The sequence below is a fragment of the Anoplopoma fimbria genome, chromosome 9 (genome assembly GCF_027596085.1).
Source record: "Anoplopoma fimbria isolate UVic2021 breed Golden Eagle Sablefish chromosome 9, Afim_UVic_2022, whole genome shotgun sequence".
Classification (NCBI taxonomy): Eukaryota; Metazoa; Chordata; class Actinopteri; order Perciformes; family Anoplopomatidae; genus Anoplopoma; species Anoplopoma fimbria.
Window position 1 is genome coordinate 25,652,818 of NC_072457.1, and position 19,533 is coordinate 25,672,350.

Here is a 19,533-nt window from a genome sequence, read left to right on the forward strand (position 1 = left end):
ACCTGTGGTCTTATTTGTTTGTATGTAAATAACGTGTTGGACACGTCTGCTATGTACTTACCTCCCCATTTGTACAGTTGGTACAGTCCATATCCCTGTATTCTAGGCGCCAAAGACAGAAAGCAGTCGATGGCTCTGAGAAGCCCACGAGACACAGACAAGTGTTGGTCAACTGTGTCAAAAACAATCATGTTACTGATAATACTGATAATACTCACAACTACATGCTTTATTCTTCAAGTCTTCTGTTTCAAATGGTGCTTTTGACTGAAATTCTTCACCTGTGGCTGGTTTTCATTAATAGTGATAACACCTGTCTGTCTCTGTCACTGCAGGTGTCACTGTTGTCTCCTCTGCTCTATTTAGGCCTGTTTCCTGTTTATTGCTGTGGATGTAAAGATCCTGCTTTCAGAGACCTGGAGTACTCTAATAGAAACCAGGATACTGCCATGCAGTGTTTTAATATAGCTTCATGCATACTTATTTCTATCTGACTTTAACAAGTTACATATCCAAATCTGAGGAAGGTTAATTCGATTTTTTCCCCCATTAAATTTAAGGATTAAGTGTTTCTTTATGGGTTACCAGGTTTCTCGTGTCCCATGTAAACATCATATCCTGGATAAGATCTAAACCAGAATAAGGTTAAGAAAAAAACAGGATACTAATGTGCATGTAAACCCTCTCATTGATTCTTCCTGTCATGTTTTTTTGAGGGCTGGTCCTGAAGTAAATTACCTGAAAAAAGTCCACTTGTAATCCCATTTGATCTCCCAGTTAGCCTATAACCCTTAAAACGTAATGCTAGAGTGATAACAGGACAACAGAGTTATGTTTGTGGTGAAAACATTTATTAAACACATATTAACATCCACATTATTGAAAAAAGATCAGACAGACAGTAATTTTCAAATAAATTAGGTTTAAATGCCTGACTGTATTTGTGAATAGGCATAAAATCACAATATCAACCTAAGGCATGTATATTGCAGTTCATCACTGTGCTGTGTTTCATCGTAGCAGTTCAGAAGATTGGAGAACAACATTGACGTCTGTAGCCCGTCGTTTTCAAGTCTCATGAAGTGATTACTATTATCTCGACTCTTCTGTCTCTGTCTATCTGCTTTGCTGGTTTCAACACCAGGCACACAAAGACCATTACTTTTTTATTTATTTTTTTCAAGTAAGACTACAAGCAGTCACGGTTCATTTTAAGGCAGTGCGGTTATTGGGCTCAGATTGAACTGGTGGTGGACCGGGGACTGCAGGCAAGAGGTAGGGAGGGTGAACACGGATGGCTCAAAGTTTTTGGTGTTGAAGGTGGTGTTGAAGTCGTTGGCAAAAAAGGAGGCGGACTCTGGGGCGCAGGGTGTGGCGGGTTCGGGCGTGGTGGCATGAGCCGGGGCCGTGGAGAGCACCTCGGACTCATACTGCAGCAGCTGACCCATGAAACTGAAGTTGGGTGAGATGACTGCCCGGCGCTGCTTGATGATGTCGAAGGCCGCATCCAGCCGCAGCCGCTGCGTCCTCATGATGTAGGCCATGCAGATGGTAGGCGAGCGGGAGATGCCCGCCTCGCAGTGGACCAGAACCTTTCCCCCAGATTGATTCACGTGATCTGGAAGGAGATTAAGAAGACAAGCTAACGTTAATGATCTGTGGTGACATCTTTCGACTTTCTTTCTGTGATCATCCATAAAATGATGTCAATCAAACCTTGCGTTGATTTATTTATTTTTATAATAAATGCCCATTTCAAAAAAGAGGCCATGGTGGTGGGTCAGGTTTTATATTTCGTTTTATTTGTGTGTCTGTAATTGATATTTCTAAAGTCAAGTTGTGCTGATTGAGAGGTTGCAATGAATAATTGAATTTGAATTTGAAACAGTGAATAATAACGACTGAAAAATCACATTTTAACTGTGTAATCATCGCCTACTCCTCACTCCCACTCTCTAATTAATGCAAACACTTTTCTGCACATCCGTCTAGTGTCTCTCTCTCTCTCTCTCTCTCTCTCTCTCACACTCAACCCTGTCGGAGCACCTCATTTGTAGGGACACAGAAATGTGCGCACATCTCATACCAGTTTTAGTTGGACACGCACAGACACTTGTGAGGCTCGTCTGAGTCACAGAGTGCAGCTGTACATGAGACTTTTCCTTCTCCTACACTGCTTGTGGGGGCGCTGGGTGCTGCTGCAGAGCTCGCTGTGTTCTAATTTGGAGCAGCAGCACTCCTACACGCCTGTCTGCGTGCTCTAATGCCCACACAGATATCGACTTTATGTCATCTGCACAAGTGTCACTCACGACACAGTTCAAGATTTTGCTAATTCCTAGAGCTACTGCAAAACGCCTACACGTCTCCTCTTCTGTCTCGTGTGCAAATTCAATCGACCTACAGACACTTGGTTCTCTCTTTATACACTAAATAGAAACAATTACAACAATTGAAACACATCTGTCTGGTCCTGAGAGCCACTGCAGGCCGAACAACGGTGACTTCTGACAGCCTCTCTATAAACCCCATGAATGATGGATGAACTTCCCATGTGGGGTGGAGGGTGGTGGGGGTGAAAGGAAGGAGTGACGGCAGCAGTGGGTCAATAATATTTATCACATCCTCCGTGACTCTGCATCCGTCACCAGGTCAAAAGGGTTCCTGATCGGTCATTGATTTTCATTTTTGGGGGGGCCAACTGCAGTTTGGTGATTATTTGCGTGCATTTCTAATCACTTGGCGTGGTTGATACATTCCGGTGGCCCTCTCTGAATGTAGGTTAAACCTGCACCCTGGAACGATTAGCGGCCTTATGTAATAATAGACGGGCAGACACCCTAAATGTGGGCTGGGTCCGCAAAACAATGCACAATACCTAACAATAGCACTGCTGGGAGGCCAAGCTGCTCGTGGGTGAGCTTCGCCCTTGGTTGTGCCTGGTTATAAATAGACAATAGCACATGATGTACATCTTTTGCTGCTGCTGGTATTATACAGCACCTCTCTCCTCTCCCACACACCCTCTCTTCCTCTGTAACACACTCATTGCCCCGCTGCCATCGGGCCCAGCAATGATTCCTCCTGCGAGCAACCACCAATATGTTCTCTCTGATTATGTGTCACTAACCATCATAAACAACTGTGTTTGTGTGTGTGTGTGTGTGTGTGTGTGTGTGTGTGTGTGTGTGTGTGTGTGTGTGTGTGTGTGTGTGTGTGTGTGTGTGTGTGTGTGTGTGTGTGTGTCAGTCAGCCCCCAACCCCCATTCACCCGGCCATTACTAAACTCGGACAGCTCACCCAGTTGTCACACTGACTGGCCACACCCGGCCGAGTAAGCTACCGAGATTAGGCCTGGGAGGCGATGACGGCATTGGGAGTGTCTTTTTCAAGTAAAGACGGGGGAGGAAGGGAGATGAGAGCAAATCCTGAATGAAAGCAAGCTGGCTGGATATGCTGATGGAGGATTGAAGGCAGGCGATCAAGTTAAACTGATTACAGTTTATAGCCCTCTATTTGGGAATGGTGGCAGGCCGTGACAAAGGGGAGGTTTATTTGAAGACGCATTGCTGAAAATAAACACACCTATGCAGAGGAGACTACTTATGGTGATGTCGCACTATAAATATACAGAACTTGATGTTCCAGGAGAAGGTGGTGGTATATTTAATTCCCTTCCTGGCTAGTTTGATTGACTGAACCACTTGGATGAGTGACTTTTTTTTAGCATTCAGATTCAGACGCAAAGAATTGTTTCTTCCGTTGCACTCACCGATAAAATCTATGGCCTCCTGGAAATGGGAGCTGATGTCGGCCATGTGGTTATCCTCCACTGGGATCCACTTGTAGTCGTAGTGGCCCTTGGCCGGCTGCAGGTCCCTGCGCGACACATTGAGCAAGGCCGTGATGTGAAGGTCGCTTAGATAGTCCTGTCTGGAGGCGTGATAGGCACTACCGAGGTAGAGGAAAGGCAGGATCTCCACAGGCTTACCCTGAGAGGGGGGAGAGAGAGAGAGATGTCAGTTCATTCAGATAAGGACTAGAATATACAGACAACACAGTGGGATTTCACAGCCACCGAATAAGACACAATACTGGACCCCAGTTCTTAACGCATCTGCTTTAATCCACCCATAATCCAAACCCCTGAGAAAACGGTCGGAGCCACAACATCCAAACACCTGTCAGCTCAATAAGCTGCAGAGAGAGAACATTACGTCCAGCCGCAAACCACACGCACGCGGATGCATGAAGCCGGACGACGTATGGATTTCCCCATATTATGTAAGCCATTAAGTTAAATGACCCACAACATGTCGACCAGACACAATAGAGCGCTATCTGGGATGTGAAGCGGCCACATGCTTTCTGTTTGGGCAGTGGAGGAGATAGAAGGTCAGAGATGAAAGAGTGTTTTTCTCTACGGGGGCGCTCTGGTGTCAGCTGGGCATCACGGTGTCAAATATGAGATGTGTGGGAGAGCAGGGAAGGTCAGAGACTATCATGTGTATGATGAGGAAATGTTTTTGATGGGCTCCTGCCAAATATAAGTCTCTCTAATGTCCGCAGGGAACTTTGGATGTGTGGATTTCTTTTTTTTCTTTCTTTTTTTTTTAGATAAGGTTAAAAATAAAAAAAACTGTCGTGCCCCATGTGTGGGAGAGTAGGAAGTAGGCCCTGCTGTATTGTGAAGGGTGTTTCCATACCTGATCGTAATCTGGTTTGTGGTGAGAAAGCTTCTCGCTGTTGATGTTGACTCTTTTCTCGGTTTCAGTTCCGCTCTGGTCGATGGTTTTCACCTCAGTGCAAAGTTCAGGGTATTGAGAGTGGAAGTTCTCGTATCCTCCTGAGAGAAGAGGGGGCGGAGAGGGGGGAGAACCGTGAGCACACACTGTAATAAACAAGCTTACAATAACCCTGCTTCCCCATTAACACACACACACACACACACAGGGGCGCCGCTAGGGATTTTGGGCCCCATGAAAAGAATCTTTACAGGGCCCCCAACACAGCGGCAAAATTTTTTGATGCTATTTTACATACAATTATGCATTTTAATGGTATTTTTGACTATCATTACCATATTTGTGAAAGAAGAACAGCATGACAGTTGACATGTACAGTAGGGGAAGAACTGAGCACTCTGAATACAATGGAATTCATTTTGAGTCATTTATTTGCTGCACCACTGATTCTTAAATTGGAAATAAACTCTTCCATGAAAAAATAGAAAAAACTAAATATATGTTAGTTAATAACTTAGTGTCATTATTTTTTCTGTATTATAATTTCATCATCATTAGGGGCCTCTCTGGGCCCCCCTCCATCATGGGCCCCTAGAATCCGTCTCCTTTACCCCCCCCTTTTCGGCGCCCCTGCACACACACACAAAGGCCCAAAACGTCTTGTGAAACAGCAGCGGTTATGAAACATGTCTTAGGAGCGGATTATAACATCTATAACCTGATTAGAAGCGCCTAATTAATTAGTGGAGCCTGGTAATCCTGTTAGGGCACCGTCCCGGAGGCGCAGAGGTGACAGACGGAAATGGAGGTGTTTTAACACATTATCACATTTTGAACTAACTGGTTGGGGGGGGTTCTTTCTTTCGGTTTTTATTAGTGGAAGTCATTGCACCACTAATTCTCGCACTGACTCATCCGCTCCGTTGACGCACGCAGGACATTAGTCTCCCCGAGAAGTGAGAGAGAAATGTAAGCAGCTCGGATAATGAGGGAAGTGTGGTTTCAATTCCTATTCATTCTGAGGGAAAGTCTAATAGAAATGTATGAAACATATGGTTACACCTTCAAAATATGGAAATAGCTCTCAGAAACAAAAATGGACAATCATTTATTTTTGCCTCACTGACCGCAGTTTATGAAGATTTGAATTAATAAAATATGACTTGCTACTACATAAAGTGTGTTTCATTATAAGACACTCATTAAAAAAAAAAAAAAAATATATATATATATATACTATAAAATATTGAATCTGTAAATCCCCGTGCTGAATTTCTTTTACGTTTCTAATCTTTAATATAATCCTATTCTTAAAACAACAAATGCATTCTACATTAAAGACGAAGTTTCATTTAAAGAAGCTCTCACCTTTGAGGAAACAGATGTTGGCCCCGCTGGCCAGATGTGAGAGCGTGTTTATGACTATTTGTGCTACACTGTCCTTCTTCAGTTTCTGCCAGTGGGACGTCCGCTCGTCCAGAGCCACGATGGTCGATATGCTCCCCTCCCGAAGCCGGAGCAGGGACCTCTCATCCGGGATGACAAACTGCAGAGGCACCGGCCCTCCCCGGGACCTCCGGACCACCACCGAGTTGAGATTGACGTTGGCGGAGCCGGTGATGCTGGAGTTGGCGAATGAGAGATACGGTCTGCAATCCACGATGAGGCAGCTCCCGCTCTCCTTCCGGATGATTTTCCTGAGTCTCCGGCAGTCTACGCTGGATACCTTCATGTTGATGATGTTGTTGTTGTTGTTGTTGTTGTTGTTATTGCCTGAAGAATTCAGATTATACTCCTGAGCGGCGGATATACGGGCGAGCGAGGAGTCCCGTACGCGTCCCTGTCTACATGTCCTCAGAGGGGATCCCGGCCCATCGGTTTTATGTGAATGGAACCTCCGGCGCGTGACGTCACGACCCATATATGGACACCGGCGAGGTGTGATCTCGGAGAGAGGCCCCGCCCACATCTATGACTGGATTGAGACTCCGCCCCCGCTGTGGGTCAATAAAAAGCCCCTACTACAGCTCACTGTGTGCTCTCCGGTGGACGACCGTTCACCGGCTCTCACCAGACGGGCAGGGTGACTTTAATAAGACAGAAAACAATACTGGACATCCCCCGGACTTTTTCTGATGCTATCAAATATAAAAGCCCAATGACAAGTAATAGAGATACTAGGCTATTAGATGAGTGATGAAGAGCCTAACACAGATACACATCCACCAGGAAGTGTTACACATAAGGATACCATATGAATAAGGACTGGAAAAAAAAAAAAAAAACCCATTGATTTTAACATTGATTAATGTGCTGATTCTCTGATTATTCATTGGTCCCCAAAACGTCAGAACATTTTTGAAATTAGATACAAATTTTAATGAGACAAAACCGAGAAAATGAAATTAAAACCTTCCTAATTAAGAAGCAGGAGACTAGGGGATGTTTTGCATTAAACAATAATGAATTCATTATTGGAATTGTTGCTGTTTATGCCTACATGTAAACTCTCATTTTCTCCACCTATCAATTGATTCATTGAACTAATTGTTATAGCCCTATAAAATGTACACGGTAAATGTAAAAACACATAGAGCCCCCATGATAAACTGCAGGTCTTCCAAAAATAACACTTACAATAATAAAATAGCTAATAGAAATGCTATATAATATCTTATGTTCACATAGTAGGTACTAAACTCCGAGAACTGTTAATCCCCAAATATGTATTTTTTTTGTTAAGGCTACTTATAATAATCTTGCATGTAGTACTCAGTATTGTGGGGACGTTCAGGGAGAGCTCAGTGGCTGGACGACAAGTAGCTGACCAAAGCAACCTCTAACTTCCGCCTCCCATTTATAGTCCAGTGAACCTGCGTTATATCCCTCAGCATGTAAACCTAATCCCCCAAATGAATTAACAGGTTTAAACGTCACACTGCATTTTCTCACATGACCTGCAATCAATCCTAACACGCAGTGCGGGACCGTGTTTGGGTTCTGTTAGGATTTACTGTAAATATGTAACTTTAGCTCTTAATCCAACTCAAACCATTTTGAATTTACCCAAAAGAGCAAGAGAGTCGTATCAATCTTCTTATCTAACTTTTAGCAAAAAAAGTTTGTTTCCTAAAAATGTTGAACTATTTATTTTCTTTCATTAATAATTATTAACTTACTGAAGGAGCCATTACAGTCACTCCTGAAACTCCTCGCTAATTAGATGATTTGACTTTGTTATTGTTCAGGGGAATCTCTGACCCATTACATACTTTATGTGATGAAATTATTTGGGGTTTTATTGGTAGAGATTCCTACTTAGAGTGGGATGGAAGATCAACATTCAAATGCCAAAGCATGCTTAAAATGTAGCCTAAACATAGCGTAAACAAGAGGCACTGAAAGCCTCTTTGGTGAAATGAGTCCAACAAATTATATGTTACATCATGTTGTGTCTGCTGGATGAATGCGTTGGAATCATAGCAAAACAGGGAGAGAGAGGGGGGGGGGGGGGACAGAGCAGAATTGTTACAAATGAATAGAGAGCGAGACGTACGCAGTGACAGACACAGATGGACAGACACCGGAAAAAAGAAAAACACAAAAAAAGAAAAAAAGAAAAGATAGCTCTCTAGTTCATGGCAGCATTATTCAATGATGGAGAAAGCACACTGCATGTGGTGCTGACAGACAGACAGACAGACAGACAGACAGACAGACAGACAGACAGATGGATGGATGGATGGATGGATGGATGGATGGATGGATGGATGGATGGATGGATGGATGGATGGATGGATGGATAGATAGATAGATAGATAGATAGATAGATAGATAGATAGATAGATAGATAGATAGATAGATAGATAGATAGATAGATAGATAGATAGATAGATAGATAGATAGATAGATAGATAGATAGATAGATAGATAGATGCCTGGCAGTGGATGGTGGCTGAGGATTAGAGGGACAGCAGGCAGCGTGGCATATGGTCCAGTCTAATCTGGGCTTGTGACATCATGGCTGATGAGCCGGGAGGCCCACCATCCGTTTCCGAGCCCTCATTTAATTACAGGGTTTGTTAGTGTCAGCTGTAAATAACAACAGTAGGCCCAGATGAGCCAGATAAACAAGGTGTTCAACCGGCCTCTCACTCCAGTCCTTTATTTCTAAATATCTGCCCTCTTTTTCTTTTCTCTTTGTCTCTCTCTGTAGTATTCCTAATATATTTAGGATACAGGCAGGCATTTTTTTAAGCCAGCCACTGTCCTGCCTGCACAGAGAGCTGGAGTCAGCTGGTCGGCTGTTAGGACTGTTCTGTCGGCCGTAGCTGTGTCAAACGCAGTGTGTTCACAAAGTGTGTCATCTGTGTGGTGATGTCATTGGGTCACAAGTGCAACAGCTAAATTTGCATTTATGTTTTCTATTTTTATTTTGAATATCACTCTGGGCTCTGGGAGCTTGTGCAAATTACGGCCATTTATTCCTATTTGCTGACATTCTGTATAGGCCAAACGATTAATTGAAAAGTAATGAGTAGATTAATCAATGATGAAAATAATGATGAGCTGCAGCAATAAAGGGAAGAAAGTACTAAAAAGTTAACCTGGCTCGTGATTTTCCTGCTCAAGAGCTGGCCTCTATATTCTGTCATGCACAAGTAAGACAGTCTTTAAAGATCGCTCAGATTCAGGTCAACTTACTGCTCAAAATAGTATTTTTTTTTTGTTAGCCATCAAACCATTTAACTGTGGATTATGTTCACATTCTGTGGGAATGTGTGCAACATATATCAATTCTACATCATGTACTGACATGATCTTAGTTAATGATTCCAACTAATTCACAACATCACAACCTGTTGTTTTCACCTGTGCTTCTGTTCTCATCAACATAACATGAGACGAGTGTTCTTACTCCTCTAGGGAATAACAATAACAGTCTGCTGGATGAGTTTGATAATGTTCACACAGAAGCATTAACGCAAGAAAATGTAACACTTTTAGATGTCAGTAATATGTGATCATTACTGCATTCAAGTTTTATTATGGTGAAATGTTGCAGTGTAGTTGTAGTTTGGTTTGGTGCCTGCTTTTAATGGACCTGCCCTTTCAATTTCAAAGTAAAAAGTTTTGCAATTTCCTGTTAATTTTCTAAGAAATACCCTTCAACTGTCAATGACTCACAGAAACAGATTATCAAGTCTTGTACTGTTCTCTGGTCTTTTCTGTTTACTCTATAATTCATTTCTTGCTGTTGTTGAACATTGATCCAAAATGGAGGATCTAGAAAGAACCTGAGGGATAACTCCAAAAGTTGTTCAGAGTCAAACTTCACTGTAATGTCCTTGTATTTTGATATCAAGCCACACAGTCTACATTTGCCCAGTTGTTTGCAAAAAAGTAAAACAGGAAGAAATATTAAGAAAAAAATGACATGTTTACATTATTTGTTGACAGAATAGTTTACACTGCAGCCATCGTGATGTTACTGTTTTTTGTGCTGCACGTAACTCGTGTCAGAAGACGTTTTTATTTGCACCAGACAATTACTGTTGACCAAACTGAATTAGCCACGGTATGTATGTGCGTCATGTCACTTCCTGCTCAGAATGTCCCCTTTTTCCACGTGACTTATTAAAAGCTCCAAAACACAATAGGTTGCCTTCAACGGGACACCCTCTCCCTCCCACACCCTCCCCCCTCAGCATTGCAGGTGTTTCCTGATTTGCTGACTGAGCCTCCAGATGATGACACTTTTTCCTAATAAGGCCCACATTACTCATCTCGCCTCAGTAACCACAGAGTTCACTCCTTCACCAAAAATGGCTCAAAGAAGGGGTTTCAGTGCAGAGTGACAATTCATACTTTGCCGTGCATTCTTTGTAACAACAGTAGTCATTTCTGGTCCCCCAAAGTTTTAAAAAGAGAAAATCATCAGAAGAAATGCATTTTGGAGAACAAAATCCTGTTTTTTTTCACCATTACTGATAAAAAAAGTAAAATTATAATATATAAAAGTATATGTACTCTGGATTCTAAGTATTGTTGGCAGAAAACAGCACATTTTGCACTTTAAAATATATTATGCTTTTATTTTTTATATCTATGGTATTATGTGTATTTGAATGCTTTAGCCTCTGTATTTAACCGAGTATTAGGCCCAGCAGGGAAACAGCGCCTGGGGAGCAGTTCGGGGGAGCGGTGGCGTGCTGGAGTGCACATTGGCAGTGAGGCAAACTGGCACCGCTCCACACTCCGGACATGGGCCATGTTTGGACTTGAATCTGGCGCTCCTAGGTCCCTACTGACTGAGGTAGTTTTGCCTCAGTCTTCTGTTTTATTAGTACAATCAGCCAAACTTATTATTATGATGAAAAAAAGACTCATATAATATAAGTAAAATAAAAAATCTTTCTGATAATATTACATTAAAACTGTAAAAATGTTCCCTCATATGAACAGATCAGCTTTTAGTCTTTTAATACAGAGTTATGACAGAATATTAGGGATGGGAAAACAATTACAATATAAAGAAAATCAAGTTCAATTTTAGGTAAGTAAAGCACACAAGACGAAGTAGAAGTATTTCTGGGAATGCTTCTGGCCTGTAGTCAAACACCGGCCATGTTTATGAGTGGAGACAGCATCAACAAATGTCAGCGTTGTGAGTAACCACACACTCACATCATGTCACATCCAAAGGGACCAGTCAACCTGTGGCTGCCAAATCCAATGTGGGACAGAAATGTTTGGCATTCCTGAGTTCAAGTCATGATATGATGGCCCGGATGACACATGCTGAGCCCACACACACACACACACTCAGACGCAGACACACATGGGCTACACACAAAAAAATGCCTCCAAGACTTGACTCACCCCACCATTCCCTCCCACCGCTCCCCGTCATGTCAGGACGCTTTGAGGCAAACTCTTAGGCAAGAAAGAGAGAGAGAGAGAGAGAGAGACAGAGAGACAGAGAGAGAGAGAGATTAAACTGACCCCCATTAATTGTTCGAAAGAAAAGTCACACATGGGTCTCCGCGTGAAATTTCCATTGCATAAAAATAGTCGAGGCCTCAGGTGGTGATAAATGTGGCTTGCCCTGTTTGTGCCACAGAGGTGAGATCGGCGTGGGAATTCGCCGTGGAGCTCGAGGCGTCGCCGCTCTCCTCTGTGACGTTTAAACTATAAAGAAAAACATACACACCTGGTTATTTCTTCTACCCATGGTGTCATTGTGTGTTCAGCTGTTCCACAAAACAGACATCACTCACGGTTGGCGAGGTGCTGTAAGTCTGAGGAGAGCTGAATCACGTCGTGTACTGTACTGTGAACCAAAGCACTACCTTGTTATAAGAGAGGAGTTTTATGCAAGAGTTCATGTTTATCACATCTCTTAAAAATAACACAAGTGTGCCATCGGGGACAGATGACAAGCTAGGAGAGATGACTACATGCTCTTCAGCTGCCTCACATTCACACTCACACACCTACATCTGGAAGCCGCTCCGTTCTGTTTCCCATCAGAATGGCTCATAAACTCTTAAATGTATCATTGCTTTAAGAACTCTGTGTTCTTTCATACCGTCACTTGAAGGTATTTCTAGCAGAGATCCAACAGAAATTTGGGGAAATCACTTCAGAAAATAGTGAGGACATTTCCTGATTTGGCTTGCCAACAATAATATTGGCAACTAAAATGTGTTGCAATACAGATACTTTGTTGGCAGCAGTGAGTTCTATTCCTATTGAGAGCTACAGAAAGGGTCTTGAAGTGCCAGTCGATGGCTATTTTTTGTTCCAAGACAAAACAAGGATGATGATGATATTCTGTATCTTTTTGTCAACAAATCGAATGAAAAGATAACAAAAAGATCAACAATTAATCAATCCTTGTAAGAAATACTCTCTGTTTATTCAAAGCCTTATCATATTCCCATTTCCTCATTTCTTATAGACTTCACTGATTCATAACACATCAATAAGCCACGTTGTACAACTGGATACCACATTCCTTCATTACCATAAACATGGGCACTGCAGTTTATTTTAAGTCCTATTCCTGATGCCCTAAATATTCACTAAAGCAGTGTGTATTAATCCGCAGCTGAAAATAGGCCCTAACAAAATGCACCATTTATTCCTTTTCGGGTTATGTTTGCTGAAAACTACAGTGCCCAGCTTTTTTAGGAATTTAATTAGAATCTTTTAAAAAACAAAACTATATTTATTTCACATTTATATAATATACTTGTGACCTGTCTTTAAACAAAATTGTGTAGGAGCAAATTGCTTTGTGGCTGAATGCGACAGACAGGAAGTCAGAAAGTATATGTGGAATATGTTGAAAAGCATAGAATGACACCAGCCTTATCCTTTTAGACCATCCTATTAAACCCCTTCAGGTTTGGGCTGTTTTAGAGGTTATTTTGTGTTATGGGAAAGTAGAATATCATACTCTTTGCCCATTGATGTTTGTGAGATTAACATTAATAGAAATGTCTTTGTCTCTTTCATCTGTGTAGTTCTTTTATTTAGAACAAGAGGAAACTTATCTTTGCTATATATGGAGCTACAGATGTAGGCTTTTTTTGTGCTACATAAGTTCACATGTTCTTGATTTTTTCAGCAGTATGTGTAATATCTTGGCACACATTCAACCTGAAAACAGAAATGACTCAAGCTGAGAGTCTAAACAAGCTCCTCGCATTTACATACAATCACCTTCTGTCTGCCTGTGCTGCATTATTCCGCCACATTCTCAGCATTATACGGAACAATGTGCCTTCCCTTTTTGCTCTCTAACTAATTTAAGGGTCTATAAATATACATATATATGTCACTATATTGTTATCCGTCTTCACTTCAGTAGATCACAGCGGAGAGCGAGGAAGGAAGCCAGAGGATAAATACTTGCAGGCACGGCACTGAAAATGTAGCATGGCGTTAGTCTCTCTGTGGGTGTTAGCGTTACTTATGGAGGCAATGAATATCACTTTAAGCCCGCTGGCGGTGAGTCAGCCAATGGATCATCAACTTCAGAGCCCTGCAGAGTCAATCCCGACAAGCTCTTAGTATGATTGTGTACGTCAAGCTTTTGTGCATAAAGGACAAAATAATCCTGGATGTATATGCAGACTGAAGCTTTTAATAACATGGTCGATGTGGAGTACTCATTTATGTCACAGAACTTGTCTCATGTCACTGCATTAAATTATGGAATACATAGTTGTTGAATATACTTATGCAGGATAAAGGAAACAATGCAACCCCCACCTCCAAAAAAAAGGAGAAAAAGCTGAAGGACTTACATTTGCAAAAGTCCCAGAACTTTCACTAAGCCACAGAGTCAGAGAGCTAGTGTCGCATTATTTCATTTTTCCCGACCTTTGTAGGTATTGTCAAAAAGAAAAAACTGATTTACAGTCAAAACAGCCGTCGGCTTGTACTGAACATTTCCCGACGCCTGGCAAACCGGCCTTTGTTGTTCAAGGAAGTAAGCTCTCTCGCAAGCTCAAAAAACATTCCTGTAGACAATCGAGTGTTTGCATCTGCAGCTGTGTGTGTGTGTGTGTGTGTGTGTGTGTGTGTGTGTGTGTGTGTGTGTGTGTGTGTGTGTGTGTGTGTGTGTGTGTGTGTGTGTGTGTGTGTATCTAAAAGGTGAAAGTTTGCACCAGTGAGGTGATTGTGGCCTCCAAATGAAGAAATATCTTGCAAATGCATACATTCAGTTGTGCAGTCTAAAGTTATTTGGTGCGTGATCACCTGAAATTACAAAGCATGTTGCTTTCATAATGGAACACTTGACTCAGCAAGTACAGCGTGATTAAAAAGTCATATCAGCACTGTGAGTTTACGGTAAACAACACTGTTTGTATTTCAGACATTAATGTGGTTCACCACCTCGACAGTCCAATACAGGGTGTCTCTTAATACCAACGGAGATAATATAGTGCAGCATTGCACGGTGAAGAATATGATATAAAGATGGAAAGAAGAATACAATACAACAAATACAACAATATATGAAAAGAAATAGATGAATATGCAACAGCTTGAAAAAAAGATTAGTAGTTAAATGGGGATTTTATTCCTCTGGGAAAATATCATTTCGATGCTGAAAACCAGCGGTGTACAATGGGGGTTTCACTTCACAATTTATACGTAATAAATACGACAATGCTCATCATGGAAACAAATAGTTTGTGACCTTCATGAGAAGCCATGCCAGAAATCCTCCCCCGCGCAGATGCACTGAGATAAGGGATTATTTTTCATTTATTAAAGACCGGAACTTAAAAGTCACTCCTACTCCAACCCTGTCCCCCTCTGTCTCTCTGTCTGTCCCCCTCTGTCTCTGTTTCACTTCCACCCTCTTCTCTCATCCCCTTTTGTCCAGCCTGTTTCCCCCCCGTCCTCCCCTCTCATCACCTGTGTGGGAGGCACAAAGCCAAATTCACTCAGCTGGAATTAAACTCACTGGGACCTTACAGATTGCACTGCTCCACTTTAATCACACACACAGACAAACACGCACAAACACACGCCTGCACGTAAACGCTTCACACACTGACACAGACGCTCTCCCACTCAGCAGATGGAAGACAGAGGCAGAGATGGAAAAGCTGTAATAGATGAGGCGGGCTGGGAGCGGGTGGCGACAGGGGAGTGCCCACGTCATATGAAGTAGGTGGCTTATAGACATTACTGTCACACACACAGCATTGTATAAATACACACACACACACACACACACACACACACACACACACACACACACACACACACACACACACACACACACACACACACACACACACACACACACACACACACAAACTGTTATCATTGGAGGCAGGAGCCAGTGTGTCTGAGAAATACAGAAAAATGGAAAGAAAGATGTAAGGTACATCACCTAAAGTAGTTTTTCAGCAACATGTTTCTTATCCTTTTAGAAGATTATGGTTAGTTTTTTGTTTTTTTTCGCTCTACGTACCTGTACACATGCATTTGAAAGTGATACCATGAAAACAGCAAAGAAAACGCTCCCTGCTGGATTATCTGTGTCATTCAAAATGGTAATAGTAAAATATTTGCAACTACCTTGATTACAACTAATGCAATCTACTGCAGTCGGGGCCTCGAATATAATTAGATAAACCATTTACGCAGTGTTTTTGTGAATAGAAAGGACAAACCACATTTCACTTTTTCATATTCATATTTCATAATACTCTATGACAGGTTATCAGTGGGTGGGAAAGCGTTGTGTAATTTCATTGCCACGGCGATGCCCTGCACAAACACACATTTATACTGTATATCTAGGTGATTGTTCTAGTGTTTGTAATCATGGTGGCCATGTTTAAGCTGATGTGAGTCGACACCCTGAAGATGGTGGCCGGTTCAGCAGGCACGCTTACAGTCAGCTGGGCTTTGACATTTCCTCTTTCTATACCATTCTTTAACAGTCACTCAGAGGAGCTGAGGTAGGGGGACGTGCTGGTGACTCACACATTGTCTGTCTTCACTTCCCCCAATATTTGACAGAGGGAGGGGAGGATGTGGGAGGTTTGACTCTCAATTTCTTTTCTTTTTTTTCTTCCTCATATTGACTGTAACTCCCCAAACTGCCACCTCAACCAACTGTCTGAGGCAAGAGTTTGGTCCGTTGAGATGACGCGAAGGTTGCGCACCCCTTATTGCTGGCGCCGTACCTCCCCCACTGTCTTCTCACCCCTCCCTTCCTTCCTTCTATCAAATAGAAAGAGGGACTCATTTTATCTGGAAAACTCAGTGCCTTGATTACAAGGAACCGCTGCTTCTTGATAAGGCTGGTCTGTGGGCGGGGTCGAACGGGGGAAGGGGAGGGGCAGAGCAGGAAAGACACGTAACGAGACAATTAACGACACTAGAAACCCAGCTGTGATCCAGTGGCCACATCCGGATTGTCAGTTCTGATCACAGATGACAAAGTGAGACACACTACAGGTTGATTGGATTTCACTAGCAAACCAAAAGCAAAGGGGGTCGACATTCTAACAAGATAGATACCGAGGTTGGTTTTGATTCATAAATTAGCGTCAATTTTCATCTACAACGGATGTATCAAACATGATAAATTTGAATCATGCTGAAATTATATTCTCCACTCCCTAAATGTGTTCAAACTCTTTCATTTATGTTGGGATAAATAGAGCTCGATGCTCGATTCGCACATACGTCCTGTGTTAAACTGAAGTAAACGTCTCTTTCTCTAATGACCAAATGTGACTCTAATGCCGTTCATTCTTAATATTCATGTCGTTTCATTGGTAAACAGAACAGAGAATGTGGTGAGCACAAGCTTTGCAGCGTTTAAGTGTGTGAATGAAAGGAGTCATGTTGTCTTTCATTTCACAAAGCGACACATTGCTGCATACAACCCAGAGACCAGACCCAACATGGATGCACACCTCAGTAATGATCGTGAATGAGACACAGGCGACCTAGTTAGCTATGTGGGCAGTGGACGAATCAGTTGGCAGTTTGTGATCTCTCGCAACCTTGATATCAAGCCAATAGTGTGTGCCACAACAGATACCGCAAGTGTTGGCCTAATGCAACTGTGGTGAGAGGTTTGTACTTGCTTATCTCAATGACACATTAAATGCAGTGTAAGGGAGTGTCTTGATATGGCAGTTGAAGTCTTTTTTGTTCCAGGATGTGATAAAAAAAAAGAGAGTTTTGAAACCAGGTGATCTTGGCTCGTGGCGAAATGTTGAGTCACAAGTATTGATCAACGAGCCTGTAATCTCAGCAAATACATAAATTTTTTGTGACGGTTATTTTTGCACCAACAGTAAGTACATTCATGGGTTTTTGAAACGTCAAAAGGACTGACTGGTACCATTCCCATCTATATCAGTTTGATAACGTATGTCAGTATTTGTATTGTTTAAAAAAGTGTCCATTGCTGCTTATCATATGGCTTCAACAACCTCTTTACTAAATATTCTACACAACAAAGGCACCATTTTTAAAGTGTACAGTATACAAAGAGTGACAGTTTGCTATATTGGCAGTTAGCATACTAGCAGAGGCCCGCTGACAGTAGCTAATTTGCATCAACTGCCTCATTCATGCTTCTAAACAACATGCTCATTCATCGGCTGCTTTGGCACCAGCGGACTAATACCATCCAATCAGATGCACACAGATGTACAATGTGGCTAGTATAACCTGACATTTCCTTCTATCAGTCTGCTGATAGGCACCTGGCGACGCTGTTTGCTGACACTGTTCCGTCCAGCACCACAACCTCCACCTTTTATTATTGTTGATTTAACATTTAATGTGCAGGGATTAGTTCTCCAAGGACAATCTTTGTTGGTGCAAAGATTCTTTATATCCATTTTTACTACGGTTATTTGAGAGGGACAAATAACCAGGTGAGAAAAGAACTGAGGAAGATAAAGGTGAGAAAGGCCACGGGTCCGGACGGCATCAGCTCAAGGCTCCTCAGATCCTGCGCAGACCAGCTGTGCGGGATCGTGGAGCATGTCTTCCCCATGGGAGGGTACCACAGCTATGGAAGACGTCCTGCGTGGTACCCGTCCCAAAGACCCCGGGGGCCAAGGACTTCAGCAGCTTCAGGCCGGTGGCTCTAACATCCCACCTGATGAAGACCTCTGTCTGTAAATATAATATTTCAGTTATTGTTGATTTCTACTGTTTTTTATTGCTTATTTATAATACTTGTTTTTTTTATTTCATTTTCATTTTTATTTTTTGTTTTTCTTTTACTATGTATCTTGTGTGCACTTTACCCTATGCTGCTGTAATCCTGCAAAGGATTATCTTATCTTATCTTATCTTAAAAGGTTAAGTGTATCTGACCGACCTTTACTGTTTTGTTCTGACAGGAATGAAACAAGATATTAAACAAAGGACACTTTAAAACACTAATTTCAAAATAAATAAATCGAACATTTTTTTTTTTTTTGCATTGTGGGAAGTAGGGCCCACTGTCTACACACTCAAAGATGAGTGATATTAGTGCATAATAACAGTTTCATGTAATGATCCAGGAAGTAAGAATTAGTACATAGGGCTCAGGTGTTCTCAAAGAAACAATTAATCAGTCCATTGATCTACCACAATGGATCTGCTCACACTAATCAATAGGTCAACCTCCTTGGATTAGTAGCTTACACTGACGAATGGATGTCAATTTACAAATCACTACCACTTGGAATATGTGGCTGCATGTAACAAAACCATGTTCTTCAGACTGTTGAGCTATATGAATAAAATAAAATGAACGATAAAACAAAATGCCACGATAAACTGTGACTGTTAAATCCTTGTCGTGGAATAATGTTGCTTCCAAACTCACACTGTTATAGAGAGGATTATTGCTCAGTTTTAACAGGAGGCTGTTAAAATAGCCAATGAGAACAACAAGAAGAGCAGAAACATAAAAAGTGTGAATGTGAGAAAGAACGACCTATTCTTCCAACCAATACGTTATTGAGATGGTGATCAAAACGCCCTGGGTGAGTCATCCTGGTGAAAAATAAATCTCCTTCCTGAGTCACTGAGACAGAAAAGATGAGCAACAACAGGATAGAAAAATAAAGCAGAAGAGAATCACAGTGAAATCTCCGAAGAGAATACCATTGCACAGTCTTTTCGGTTTCTACAGAAGGACGGTGGGCAGACAGCTCCCTCAGGTATCGGAGCAGACTGAAGGGACTGAAGTCAATTTTGATGCACGATGACACTATTAAAAAGCTGCTCT

The 19,533-nt window shown here is 42.0% G+C and overlaps 1 protein-coding gene across 1 annotated transcript; it reads right to left on the bottom strand.

Moving 5' to 3' along the window:
• Positions 1-829: 829 nt before the first annotated feature.
• dusp5 (dual specificity phosphatase 5) lies at positions 830-6,609 on the bottom strand. The gene is made up of 4 exons (XM_054604280.1): positions 6,114-6,609; positions 4,707-4,846; positions 3,773-3,992; positions 830-1,618 (listed from the first exon to the last, which is right to left on the bottom strand). The coding sequence occupies exons 1-4, from the start codon at positions 6,475-6,477 to the stop codon at positions 1,212-1,214; spliced, it is 1,131 nt and encodes a 376-aa protein (XP_054460255.1). The 5' UTR covers positions 6,478-6,609; the 3' UTR covers positions 830-1,211.
• Between the last annotated feature and the right edge of the window lie 12,924 nt (positions 6,610-19,533).